This window comes from Pavona decussata, unplaced genomic scaffold, assembly GCF_977016875.1.
Source record: "Pavona decussata unplaced genomic scaffold, jaPavDecu1.1 SCAFFOLD_32, whole genome shotgun sequence".
In the NCBI taxonomy this organism is placed as follows: Eukaryota; Metazoa; Cnidaria; class Anthozoa; order Scleractinia; family Agariciidae; genus Pavona; species Pavona decussata.
Window position 1 is genome coordinate 301366 of NW_028145455.1, and position 12518 is coordinate 313883.

General features: G+C 38.9%; 2 protein-coding genes across 4 annotated transcripts in view; both read right to left on the minus strand.

Moving 5' to 3' along the window:
• The window catches only part of LOC146484469 (uncharacterized), a 49600-nt gene extending 37173 nt beyond the window's left edge, over window positions 1–12427 (minus strand). Inside the window, exons 1-2 of the mRNA XM_085104540.1 lie at window positions 12178–12427; window positions 11223–11299 (exon numbers count right to left, since the gene is read on the minus strand). Of these exons, the coding sequence (XP_084960666.1) occupies window positions 11223–11299; window positions 12178–12211 (111 nt within the window). The 5' untranslated portion in view covers window positions 12212–12427. The remainder of the gene's footprint in view (window positions 1–11222; window positions 11300–12177) is intronic.
• On the minus strand, window positions 943–11208 carry LOC146484473 (uncharacterized). 3 transcript variants are annotated; one of them, XM_085104544.1, is made up of 4 exons: window positions 4671–4902; window positions 3645–3983; window positions 1774–2324; window positions 943–1102 (listed from the first exon to the last, which is right to left on the minus strand). In XM_085104544.1, the coding sequence occupies exons 1-4, from the start codon at window positions 4693–4695 to the stop codon at window positions 1061–1063; spliced, it is 957 nt and encodes a 318-aa protein (XP_084960670.1). In that variant the 5' UTR covers window positions 4696–4902; the 3' UTR covers window positions 943–1060. The 3 variants fall into 3 exon arrangements, with proteins under 3 accessions (XP_084960670.1, XP_084960669.1, XP_084960671.1); XM_085104543.1 differs by lacking the exon at window positions 943–1102 and adding an exon at window positions 7198–11208 and having other exon boundaries at window positions 1393–2324; window positions 4671–4755; XM_085104545.1 differs by lacking the exons at window positions 943–1102; window positions 4671–4902 and adding an exon at window positions 7198–11208 and having other exon boundaries at window positions 1393–2324.
• Window positions 12428–12518: the final 91 nt, after the last annotated feature.

Here is a 12518-nt window from a genome sequence, read left to right on the forward strand (position 1 = left end):
ATAGTAAAATTTGTGCTTGAAAATTAGTCTCGAAATCGAAATGAATTGTAAATAGGTTTTAATAGTTTTTTTTTTTCAACTTTTAACCTGTAAATAACAATTTGCTTAGTATATGTTAAGGTAACCCGGTACCTTCAGAGGAGTCTCGCGTTTAAGCGATGTAGCGCGTCCAGTTTAAACTGTAGATACCTGATCCCCCATATCAAATTAAAGCTTATAGAGCTGGCTATCAAACTATACCAAGAATTATAACATAGCGCGCGCGCATCCTAATCTAATTTCTATTGGCGTCATCATGGTATATTTCTCAACATACGCACGGCCGTGCGTCCATCCGGTGACGTGTGCAAGTCAGAGGAAGGAAGCATGCGCGCGCTATGTTATAAAAGGACTTTTTACAGACAGACAACACCATAAAAAATGTATATTTATAAGAGCTTGTCGAAGTGAATGAAACGTTAAGATTAAACCAATATGGAAACCACTTTCACCTTTTTTTTTTTGTTCAGAGTTTTTTGTTATTAATCAGGAACAAAACCTGTTTTCCAGGAATCGTTTACTTTATTTTCACTATGTTATAAAAGAATTGGTTCATGCTTTTAGCTGTGCGTATATCGAGTTATGGATGCACTTGGAAAGTTTGGAGAGCACTCAAGAAGCTAGAGTTGCTCTCGGCTACGCCTCGAGCAACTCTTACGCTTCTCTCGTGCTCTCCAAACTTCCCGCGTGCATCCATAATTCGATATACGCACGCTAAGCATGAACCAATTCTTAATTTTGAAATAAAATGAATTGTCGAATTTTTCACGACCTCTAATTGCGAGCGTCCTAATCACCTTTTTAAAGCTACAAGTCAAAGTGAATTTTGTTTTTTGCTAATTTAATTTGCTCGTCAGTTTCCGGACCCAACGCGCTAAAAAAACGTGTCTGCCATAACATAACACAAACTGAGATTTCGACTGACTTCGTTCAATCTTTATCCTCATCATGACGCGACATTTTATTTGCGATATAAATTTTGGCGTCTTCAAAAAGCAAAAAGTAAACTTCTATAGCCATGTCAAGAAAACTTTATGTCGTAAAGTAATGTACACCAGTAGCTCTGCAACAAAAATTGAAGTTGGACAATAAGTGTGATTTATTATAACAGTTATAGTTTGCAAGTTTGTTTCAGTGATACAGATTTTTTTAAGGCACGTTAATGGAACAGAAAGTGAGGATTTATAATTTTCTCTCAGGATGTTAACTTCCACCCATTTTGTTTTGAATCATCTTTAACGAAAGCTGAAAATTAGTAATCAGGAACAAAAAAGGTGTGATTTATTATTATACTTTGCAAGAAAGGTTTTTGGACCGTCAGGTGGCTTTGACTTCCAGTTTTCACGGCATCTGTCTGATCGCCTGTTGAAGAATAGAAAAGAAGAGAAACCAGAAGAGGGAAAAAATGTCATTACACATTATCAGGGAGCGTAGGCAACTGTGAGTAAATGCGACAACAAACGGATGACCACACAAACAAACCTTTCACTCAAAATGATTTGTATTTAATTATCATTATTATTTCCACTCAATTTAGATTATTATATAGGGCCTCTATGGATAGCAGTTTTTATCTCGTACAAAAAAACTGAAGGAGTTACCCTATTGAAATAAAGGTTTCTTATCTTATCTTTTAATTCTTCGTCCATGGAACTAAATCTGACAGAATTTTTAATGAGCTTTTCCTACATGTAATACATAGTTCAGCTTCAAAAATCTTAACATTGCTCTAACCACTCGACGTTTGAGATCGCTACCCCATCCAAAGCGCAGTTTCTTTGGAAATTCGATCTGAATGGCATCAATTTCTCCTCCATTTCTTGATCCATATTTCTCAATAATGTAGCCCCCATGAAAATAATCATTCCCTTTTGGTGTCTTTTCCTGTGGGGAGGGCAATGCTTGTAGTCCTTCCTGATTCAAGAGGTGTCCAAGACTTCTGTTGACATGGATGAAATCTTTGAAACAATAATTGTCGCTTCCACACCAGAATTTGCCAAGGTTTCTGACAGAGGAACCCTGAATTCTACAGTCATCTCTGTCAAGATTACTCCTCTCTATGAAATAACCAAGCTGGATCCATTCTAGTTTTTTCCTTTCATACCCATGGACATCTAAAAGCAAGCCACGACCAGATATAGCCGACCTCGCTTTGGCGATAAAGCCCATGAAGTCTCGGTAGACCTGAATTGCATCTGGAATATTGAGAGTAGCTTGATTGATCTCTCTATTGCAATCCAGTTTGCTCCTCCCCAAGTTGTTGTACACAACATGTGGTCGGTAACCTAACAACCAGAATAATATGAGAATAATAAGATTGAATGAGAAGGAAGAAAACAGGAGACGCGGACCTTGTGACTGTTTGGGATAGTCGAATGATGAACTATAACTTCCTCGGAGACATGTCCAGAAATGCACACGACGGTAAAAAGGCCAAATTTCACAGAACTTTTACATGGCTCTTGACGAAAGGAAAATTTGGAGAAAATGCCTGATCTGACGAAATTTCGCCTAAGAAAAGTAGTCAGTCGTCAGAATGGTTCAGCAAAAGCGTCGAATGCTACGAAAAATGGCGACTTCGATGAATTCTTGCCAAAGGTCAAGATTTCAGCGACTGAGTTCAAGACGATTGGGCCACCAAAGCGACGAAAATGGTGAATCTGATTAAATTTCGCCAAAGTCGAGATTTCCGCGAATGGGTTTAAAAGAAGAGTTCGCTGAAAGTTATGAATTCGCTCGGAGGGCGACGATGGGGGTTTTAGCGTAATGGCGAATTTGATGAAATTTCGGAAAAGGTCGAGACTTCAGCAAATGATTTCAATAGAAGGGTTACACCAAAGCGCCAAGTTCGACTAAAAACGACGAAATTTTTATGCCTTTATTCCAGATATGATTTCAATAAATGGGTACAACGGAAGTAACGGATTTGTCAAATTTTCGGCAAAACCGTCAAATATATGAACGTGAGAGGATTGCGCGCTGATCTGATTTACGTTAGTTTGAGGGTTTGGCGAATTTAACGGAATTTCGACAAATTCGGCTATACCGTCATATCCGTCAACCTGACAGGCTTTTATGTCTTCAGCTAACACTGTATAAGTTTGGTTGTTTGATGCAATTCTTCAAAACCCTCAAACCTTGCTGATTCCTTTACACTTTCACATTTCGTTCAATCACGTGACAAAATTATGTCAAATTTGCCAGTTTTGTTGTTGCGTGCATTTCTGTTCATAAGCGGAGGCATCCTGGACAAAAACCTTCCATTTTATTTTAGCCATTTCCCGCTGTAGTCTTACGAAAAATAATGTTGAAGGGTAATGAAGTTTATTTAGCTTATCAGGGGCAATTCATTGACAAGAAACAATTGTGATCCCCAGGACGGAGTCGAAACCATGATCGTCTTCTAAGTAGTCGCATTGTGAATGCTCTAACCACTGATCTACAAGAAAAATCGTGCCGCATTGGAGTAATTATGTGATAAATGAAAAAGACCTATCATTGGAACATTTCACTCCCAACCTTCGTTCTCTTCTGTCATGCATATCTAGCTGTTAAAGAGAAAGACAACTGTGAAAAAGTCTGCATTTTCACTCCGTTTAACGCACCTGTGATCGTTTTGATTCCTTCAGCAATGTCTCGAGCAATTTCAATAGTGTATTCGTCAAAATAGAGATCAGCATGGCACTTTGTACTTGTAGCGCCACAAGTGTGAGTCCAGATACATTGACCATCGCTCCCTTCACAGCCGTTCTTTCTATCGGGCCATTCTTTACCGTTACTCTGCCTTGAAGGATTCAGCCAGCCACCATGAGAGACAGCTAGGATAAGATTCATGTCACCAGGTTCGTATTTGGTATAGTTTCTGAAACCCCACTCTGTTACTCCAAAGATGCCGGGCAGAAAAATGCCACAGAGTAAGAGGTAGTAAATAGGCATCTTATCGTCTATAAAATCACGCAACGAATTGATTAAGAAATCGTTACCCTTTATTACTTCAACAAATCAAAACTAGAGGTAGGATATATCTCGTGGAAGAAAATGGCCCATGTTATATACACGTGCATTTCTATATACGTACATTTGTGTGTACTTATCATAAATTAAACTTTGTACTTAACGATAGAAAACTGAAGTTGGCAAGAAGCTGTCGAGACATGTCTTTAAAAATCAAAACTATTGACGTTTTTCTTCCACTTAATCGTCCAACTTAAACGTACTCATTCAGCAAATTGTTAGAATTGTTATATAAAAACTGATTTACCCAAAACCTAAACTAAAAGCTATAAGCGGTGGAAGTCGTATGTTCAAACATTACGTTCTCTTCTTTCAGAAATAAAACTTTCGGACATAGAGTCGACTCCCGATTCGAGTTATCGGGATTTGAGAACAAATGACGGGAAATAAGGGGGATGAAAGGTGTTTTCTGAAAACTATTCTTGATACGCTACAGAGCAGGTACCACAGAGCAAGGCTAGTGGTACCTCGTCATCTCCTGCTGTTTTGCTTTGTTTTGTTTCATGTTGCGTTAAGTTCTGATTCATGATTTAGGAATATTGTTCTTTCACTCGACTTCTCTACAATTAAATTTCTTTAAAATAAACACCGTATGAATAGAAATACACAGAAAATACCTTTTTTCCCATTATTTCCAGACATTCGTTTTCAAATCCCGATAACTCGAATCGGGAGTCGACTCTACGTCCGAAAGTTTTATTTCTGAAAAAGGAGAAGTTAAAGTTAAAACAGACGACTTCCACCGCTTATAGTCTAAAATCGTAATAGTCAAAACAAAGTACATGGAAATGCTATGAAAAAACTGTAACACAATAGTTAAAGAATAGGTGCATTTCTATGTGTTATAAATTCAACTTTTTACTTGACTATTTAAAACTGAAGATTATATTTTCTTAAACTTCAGAATAACTTGCCTGCTGCTATCCAAACCTTCACTTTTACCAGATACGTTGAATGTATTGTTTGACATCTACGACTTCTTGATGCCGTTATCCCAAGAAAAAGGTGTCAACCGCCTTTAAAATTACCAGGTTCTTGTGGATGCGACCAGACATAGCTTAAAGGGGAAGTATCATGGGGTTTTCAAAATGATGAAATAAGATCTTCAATCACCTGCCAAATAATTCTAGAATGACGAGAGGAACGAAATCAACTCAATTCTTGAAAGAAACAACTTGTGATCTGTTCTAGCGCGTTATGGAAACAAAAATGCGAGAACTTGAAAAACATTAGCCTAATATTGTTCAAGTTTCAATCCAAATAGGCCTACCTTGTCTCTGGCCAGAGGCACTAATCGACAGTTTTACTGTACTGGGGTGATAATTTTTAACAAACTTGACAATTATTTCGTTGTTTCTGCTGACAGTCAAACATTTTTGGGTTTTGAAATGACAGCAAATTTTCGTGATACTTCCCCTTTAAGGCACACCAGTCTACAGTAAATAACATTTCGTAAAACTGCGTCTTCACGAATTCAAAGCCAGAATTGGATGAAACTTCATCCTCTTACAGAAACTATTTTTTTCTTTGCGACGTACCGTTTTGCGTTTTCAAAACGGAAAGCGGAAATTTTCGACTGTGATGACAATGAGGAACCTCCTGTCGCAATGTAACATACGTCAGAAAAAGTACGCTCGGAATTATTTCCATGGATGCTATATCAAACGAGAACGTGTTCTACAGTATCTCCTCAACAAGGACGAAAAATGAGTGAACGAATGCGGCCAATATGGATTGCAACTATGTTTTTCAAGGATACCGATTTTAAATAGAAGTGAAAGACCGCTGCAGTTATTTACGCAACTTTAGCAGTTTTATTTATTTTTTTATTTTATTAGCTTCGCCAACTTAACATAGATTACATAAACAAAACAAAAAATGTCAATGATACAATACAGACAGGGACTTCGCAACAGCTTACGCCAATTACTGCTGCCCCGGAACACATAAAATTGAAATAGAAATTGCAATAGAATTAATGAGTAGTTAGTAGCAACAATCAATGTTTCCTGTCAGATTACGGGCTTTGTTGCAACTTGTGCAGATAGACTAGACTTACATGAGCGAGGCATCTTCAGGGTTATATGATTTACAGAGTGATTGCTTATAGTAACTGAATAGGTGTGCCTTGAATGAACTGAAAGAGATAGTTACGGAAAGACCAATGTCATCAGCTAAAGCGTTCCATATTCTCACTGTGAGGATGAAAAAAGACCTCTGAATCGTATAACATAGGATTGGTTCTATGAGCATATTGTAGACACACTTCGCTGCTTTAAGAGTAAGGCAAGATCTCATTCGTGCTAAAATTCCCAGTCGCTTTTTAACTTTGTTACAAATCGAGTCAATATGCTCTTTCCAGTGAAGTTGTATAAGATGGATTTAATTTGACTGATCTGAAGGTTGCATGAAAATTGGAAGTCATTTGCTAAGGTATTCCAGATTCTAATGGTTCTATTAAAAAAAGGTCTCTGAAAAGTGACAGTATTACATTTCTTTGAAATATAGTGAGTAACATTACGGTTACTGTTAGATCTGGTAGTGCGAGTGACTAAGGCTTGAGGGAAAACAGAAGGAATAACTTTAACTATGCCAGTTACAACTTTGGAAAAGAATCTCATGTCTTAAAACTCGTGCCAATAAGAGATAGGTAATAAGTTAAGTTTTTTTATCCTGTCCCTATATGTTTGGTCACAAATAAACGGAAGGTTTGATTAGAGTACTCGTCTAGCTAGCTTACTGCTATGAATGTGCTCTTATCCACTCACGGGCTCTCAAATAGCTTGAATCTACAATCATGGACAAAAGTGTTGAGACAATTTACCAAAACTAACGCTTTCAAACTAACAATGGTATTGTGTGTTTGAATGAAAACACCTTTTTCATCTGTAGTCACCTCCTCCACCCAACAATGTTGCAAAACTCTTCCTGGATGTTTATTTGTTTCCAACATTGAAAAAGGGGGAAGTGAAAGCTACCTTTCACGACGGGAGAGAGGAGAATTTACACCTAGGGAAAAAAAGGTTGGTAATTTTCATGTGTCTCAACAACTTTTGTCCATGATTGTAGTTAAATATTCATGATTGAAATTCTCGCTCTCACTTGTCTTCTAAACTGTGATGCGCTTTCGTATCTAAAACTCACGCTATGTGACTGCCGGTGAATAACAACCACTATGGGGCGACCAAGGAACCTCTGTTAACGTTTCTGGGGTGGCATTGCCTGTTTTCCATCAAAGTTGAAGCAAACGTAAACTCGCACTCTAAGACAAAGTAAAAGTGGCTCACACGGCCACACGTCCAGGGTTTAACCCGGAAGGAAGTAATTAGGACTCGCTATTGAATGGGATGCTAGTCAATCGCAGAATTACCCCCAGTAGTGTGTCACTGGTACCCGTTTATACGCCTGGGTGAAAACAGACAATGAGGAGCGAAGTTTCTTGTCTACGAAACAAAATGACAATGAAGAAACCAACCTAGCCTCAAGGAAACTTGTTAAACACGAAAACCGGACAACAAACCGGGAGGCTTGGGTCGAGGCTTGGTAACCACCAGCTGTCATGCGCATTAGACCAACGCGGGAAAGACCGCGGGATTTAACGCAATAAGGAGCACAAACGAAATTGACACAGTACACGTTTTAATTCGTTCTCTTTGTATAAGAGATTAATTCCGGATAGAATGAGTCAGAGGAAGAGGATTCCGAGGGCGTTATTCCGAATTGGCTATCCCAAAGCGAATGAGTTCGAAGGGGAGAATTTCGAATGGTCATTCGACTGCGATCGCTCGTTCCTTTCTTGGAGTGGTTTTGCGCTGTATCCATGAATTGAAATGATGAAAGGAATGTTCTTTCACCGGAGGAGTTAAAGAAGTTGGTTCATTTATTCGTTAATATGGTCTTACCTTCATTCCAAGGAAAGTTAATTTCAATAGGCCTAATTAAGTCTCAGGCAAGCTGTTACACTGTATTTCTCAGTCGTCTGCGACAATGACAGCCGTTCTTTTTGTGGATCTAACTCATTTTTGTGCTCCTTAGACATAGTCAACTGTACATTAACTGTTAATCATGAATTTGTCGTCTTTCCAGTGAGCTTATCAAACACTGATCGTTTTCTGCTAGCTTTCTCGCTTTTTGTGACCACATCTTTGTTTTCAGATGATCTGGGGCTTCCTGTGCCACATGGTGTCACAGGCCTTCTCCTCTGACTGAAACTGCGATGACAGTAGACAGAAAAAAGAAAGGGCGAGACTGAGGCCTGCGTCAAACGTTTTTTTGCTTTGACCATGGTGTGACTGTAATGCGACTTGGTTTCATAAATCGAATTAAATTCAGTTGAACTTAAGACAGAAAAAACTAACAAGTGGTTGTACAAATAAATCCAAGATACACAAGTAACCAAATTAACCAAGTTTTGTATTGTAGTTACATGGTATTCATAATTTATTTAAATTGAGTTTGGCATGACAGTAGCACAATGTTTGAAAGCAAGTCATAAGCACCACAGAGCTTGCCTTGCTTCACGCCAGGGTGTATCGTGTATATTCCATGCCAGGGATATGCCAAGAGTTTTGAAGTTCCATGCCAAGCGCCCACCAAAGCACCTACACCAGTGAAATGTCCAGGCTCCCTACTCTTTACGCCAATGCCTAGGAGGTAATCTTACTACCTTTGCCTTTAATACCACTTTATGTCAAAGACCAACTATTGTGTGTTAGTAAGTCAACCAATTTGGACACCCACACTGAAGATCTTTGTGTAACCTACAAAAAATGCAGGCTGGGCTACACGTGCGGCATTGACTTGATTTGGTTTCAAATGCCATGCTACTGCTAAATGCGATCAATTTTGTTTGGCACAGCAGCAGTATAACGTTTGAAAAGGAGCTGTTATTTCTTTCCTTCCTAATGTATGACTCGACCTTGTTAATTTTTTGGTAGGTTTAAAGATCTTCCGGTTGATCAGGAGCTTACATTCTTGGTATAAGTAGAGTTGATAAACAGTGATGAAGGGTTGCAAATAAGATAATTATTTTCCTGTTCAGTTTTGGCAGGGTGTTCTTCCAATTGACTTGACTTTCAGAAATTCAGAAAATTTTCCTGGGCTAATGATATGTAGTTGTTTTACATTTTTTGGGAACAAAAAGCGTTACATTAATTTGTGTTGCTACTGGATCTAGTTGCTCTTGAGAGGGTGCGCCTGATGGGGATTACAGTAGGGTTAACCTTAACTAGCCCAGTCACAGATTTAAAGAAAAAAAACGTATCTAAATATTCATACCAGTAGGACACGGGGAGAAGGGCCAGTTTAATCAGTCTGTCTTTATAGGATTCCTCGCAGAGGAAAGGAAAGTTGAGGATGTAGTTTGTAGCCCATCGCTGAATCCGTTCTATCTTACGGATCAATTCCTTCGACTGGGGCGCCCACACTTGAGTGGCATAGCCGAGATGTGACCTGACTAGCGTGAGATAGATGACACGTCTCACTGATGCATACTTGATAGACCTGGTGTTACGTCTCACAAACCCCAGCATCCTGTTTGACTTTGCACACTAGTCGCACACCTGTTTGTTCCACAATAGCTTGTCGGAGATGATGACCCCAAGGTCCTTTTCTGCGCTGGTAACGCCAAGAGGAACCTCGTTTATGTGGTACGTGCTAGACACAGTTGTGAAAGGAAAGCCTAAAAAAATGCAGGCTTGAATAAAGAACGGGATTCGAAACCATGACCTCTGCGACACCCTTGTAGCGCTCCACCAATTGAGCCATCAACCAAACTTTTTTCAGGTATTTTAATAGAACAGCAGACAGTGATTTTGGAGGGGTTTGAGATTTTTGGAACGCCAGTCACCTCTTTTGCACAAAATGCTGCGTTTCCGCTTTATTTTTTTTTTTTATAGCATTTATTAGAGGTGTCCCAGACTTCTGTTGCCATGGATGAAATATTTAAAACAATAATTGTCGCTCCACGCCAGAATTTGCCAAGATTTCTGACAGTGGAATCCTCAATTCTATAGTCATCTGTCAAGATTATTCCTGTCAATGAGATAACCAAGCTGGATCCTTTGGAGTTTATTCCATTGATACCCATGGTACCAAATATAGACTGCCAGTCAGCAGAAAAGGAACTTCAAAATAACTTTCATCTAATGTTGAAGATGCCTTACCCGGACAAGTCTTGTGATCAGTAGTGCAGAAGCTGAATGCTTCTTGGATTGCCTGTGACATCACAGGCTACCCAAGTTCACACTAAGACTTGAGCAGTGTTGTGTGTCATAGAAACACAACAAAGAGATCTAGCCAGTGTCCATGACAACACCCAGTCACATGACCAAAAGTGAAGTCACTGATGTGACCAAATCATGTGAGCTAAATCAACCAATTAGAACACATAATACAACTTCAAGGCATGTGACATCATAACAGGTTGTACTATACAATAGCATCATCCAGAACTACTTTTTAAACTGTAATATTAGATACTGTATTTTTGAATATTATTGATAAAGCCCTTTCCTAAAGTAAAAGGAGGAAAAAATTATTTGCCATAAATTGTTTTGGCTTTGCATGAAATGTGAAATTGCTGTTTTCTTTCTTGTAAAACCTGATCTCTTGTAGTTACATAGATATGAGCTACGATTTTTCATTATTTTAAACTCCTGTGAAGTGAAAATTGAATTTTAAATTTCTTGTGAAATATGATTTTGTCACCACCAAGAAGATGAACTGGAATTTACATGAAATGATTACTTTGTTTCCCTCATACACTGGAGTCCAGTGGTCCAGGGAGCCAAAGACATTGCTGCCTTATTTTTGGCTAGGCCAAAAACATGTCACAGTCTCGGCACCTGATTTCTGAGCTTTGAGCTCCTAAGAATTTATCTTAGGCCCAGTTTAGATGTGGTGCTTCTGCTGCGTATGGCAGAAGCACGGCACCTAAATCAAACTTTTGAATTGCTCTATGTCCAACGTCATGATTTACTTCAACAAGCTCTGCCATGCTACATGACTCTGGCACGGCAGTGACTCAAACATAAGCAGGATGCCAGAATCAGTCATACTTACACCATGCTACAGTCAAGTCTAACTGAAATTGAATCCAGTATGGCAGAAGCATGACATCTGAACTGTACCTTATACTACAGTATTACTAAGAACACAAACCACCAAACCTCTTTTACAGCAAGGGAGAGTTCACTTATGAGCCTTCTTTTAACTTCTGCATTTCTCATGAAGTCTTCCTCAGTTTCTAAACGATACAATGAATGCAAAAATACGGTCATGATAGAGTAACATGCCACTCAAAGCTAATTATATAAATAAACAGTAACCCTTATTTAATGCAGAAATGCACACAGATATTTGACCATGATGTCAACAAAGTTGATAAGGCCAAGGTAATTTGACCACCCTAAAGAGATTCAAGTGATGAAGTTTCAAGCATTTAATAGCCCTTCATCAGGACTTAATGTCTTGCCAATTCCCCAACCTGCTTTACCTGCTTTACCAAATAATGTTTGAAACGTTTTATTGTTTGTTCTATTGTTTTCAGAGGGGATGAAAGCCAATCACGTGAGACCTCATGAGATCTGCTAGTCATCGCCATGACTGTCAACTCTCCCGGATAATCCAGGAGTCTCCAGATTTTGAACCGTATCTCCCGGTCTCCAGATTTATGTCTCTAATCTTCAGATTTTGAGGCCGTTTTTTTTGGTCTCCAGATTTCTTCAGATTTATGATGTCTGTAATCTCCTGGATAATTGACGAAGTTTGCCATTTGTCGTAGGCTCGACTCTCTTGCAAGAAAATGTGAAATGTTTAGCTTTTTTTTTTTTGACTGGTTAATGTATTTTGCCTCCCCCCTCCCCCCCCCCCCCCGTGAATTTGGCCTTGACGTCTCTGTACGGCGATTTGCCGGGAAAGTCATGATCTCCATATTTGAAGACGTGTGAGGTTGACAGTCCTGCATCGTTCCCAAAAAAGAGCATTACATGAAAATTCACTTGAAATTCACGCTTTAGCGTGTCATCCACAGACACAAACTTTAGATCTGAATCAATGTACTTGACTTAAGATTTGAATTAAGAAAGGAGACCGGAAGGTCGATTAATACAAAGTGATGCTTACCTTGGTTGGCACCTTTCCTCCAACTAGAAAACATTTTGACAAATGCAACGCAGCTTGCAACTGAGATAATCGCAGCGTTTGATTACATTCAAGAATTCGGAAGACAAAAACGAATAGTCAGCATCAAAAATGATACGATATGTTGCATTTCAGAGCGCTTTCCAAAGAGGGCACCCTGAAAAATTCAGTTTAAAATCAGGTTTTTGCTGCATATCGGATAAAAAAGATCCGCCATTTTTGTTTTGATAGTGAATCAGCTGACCACGTGAATCGCTTTTCAGTTTTGTTTTTTAAAATATATACTGAAGTTCCCGGATGTGACTCGTTTTCCGCTGACCGGA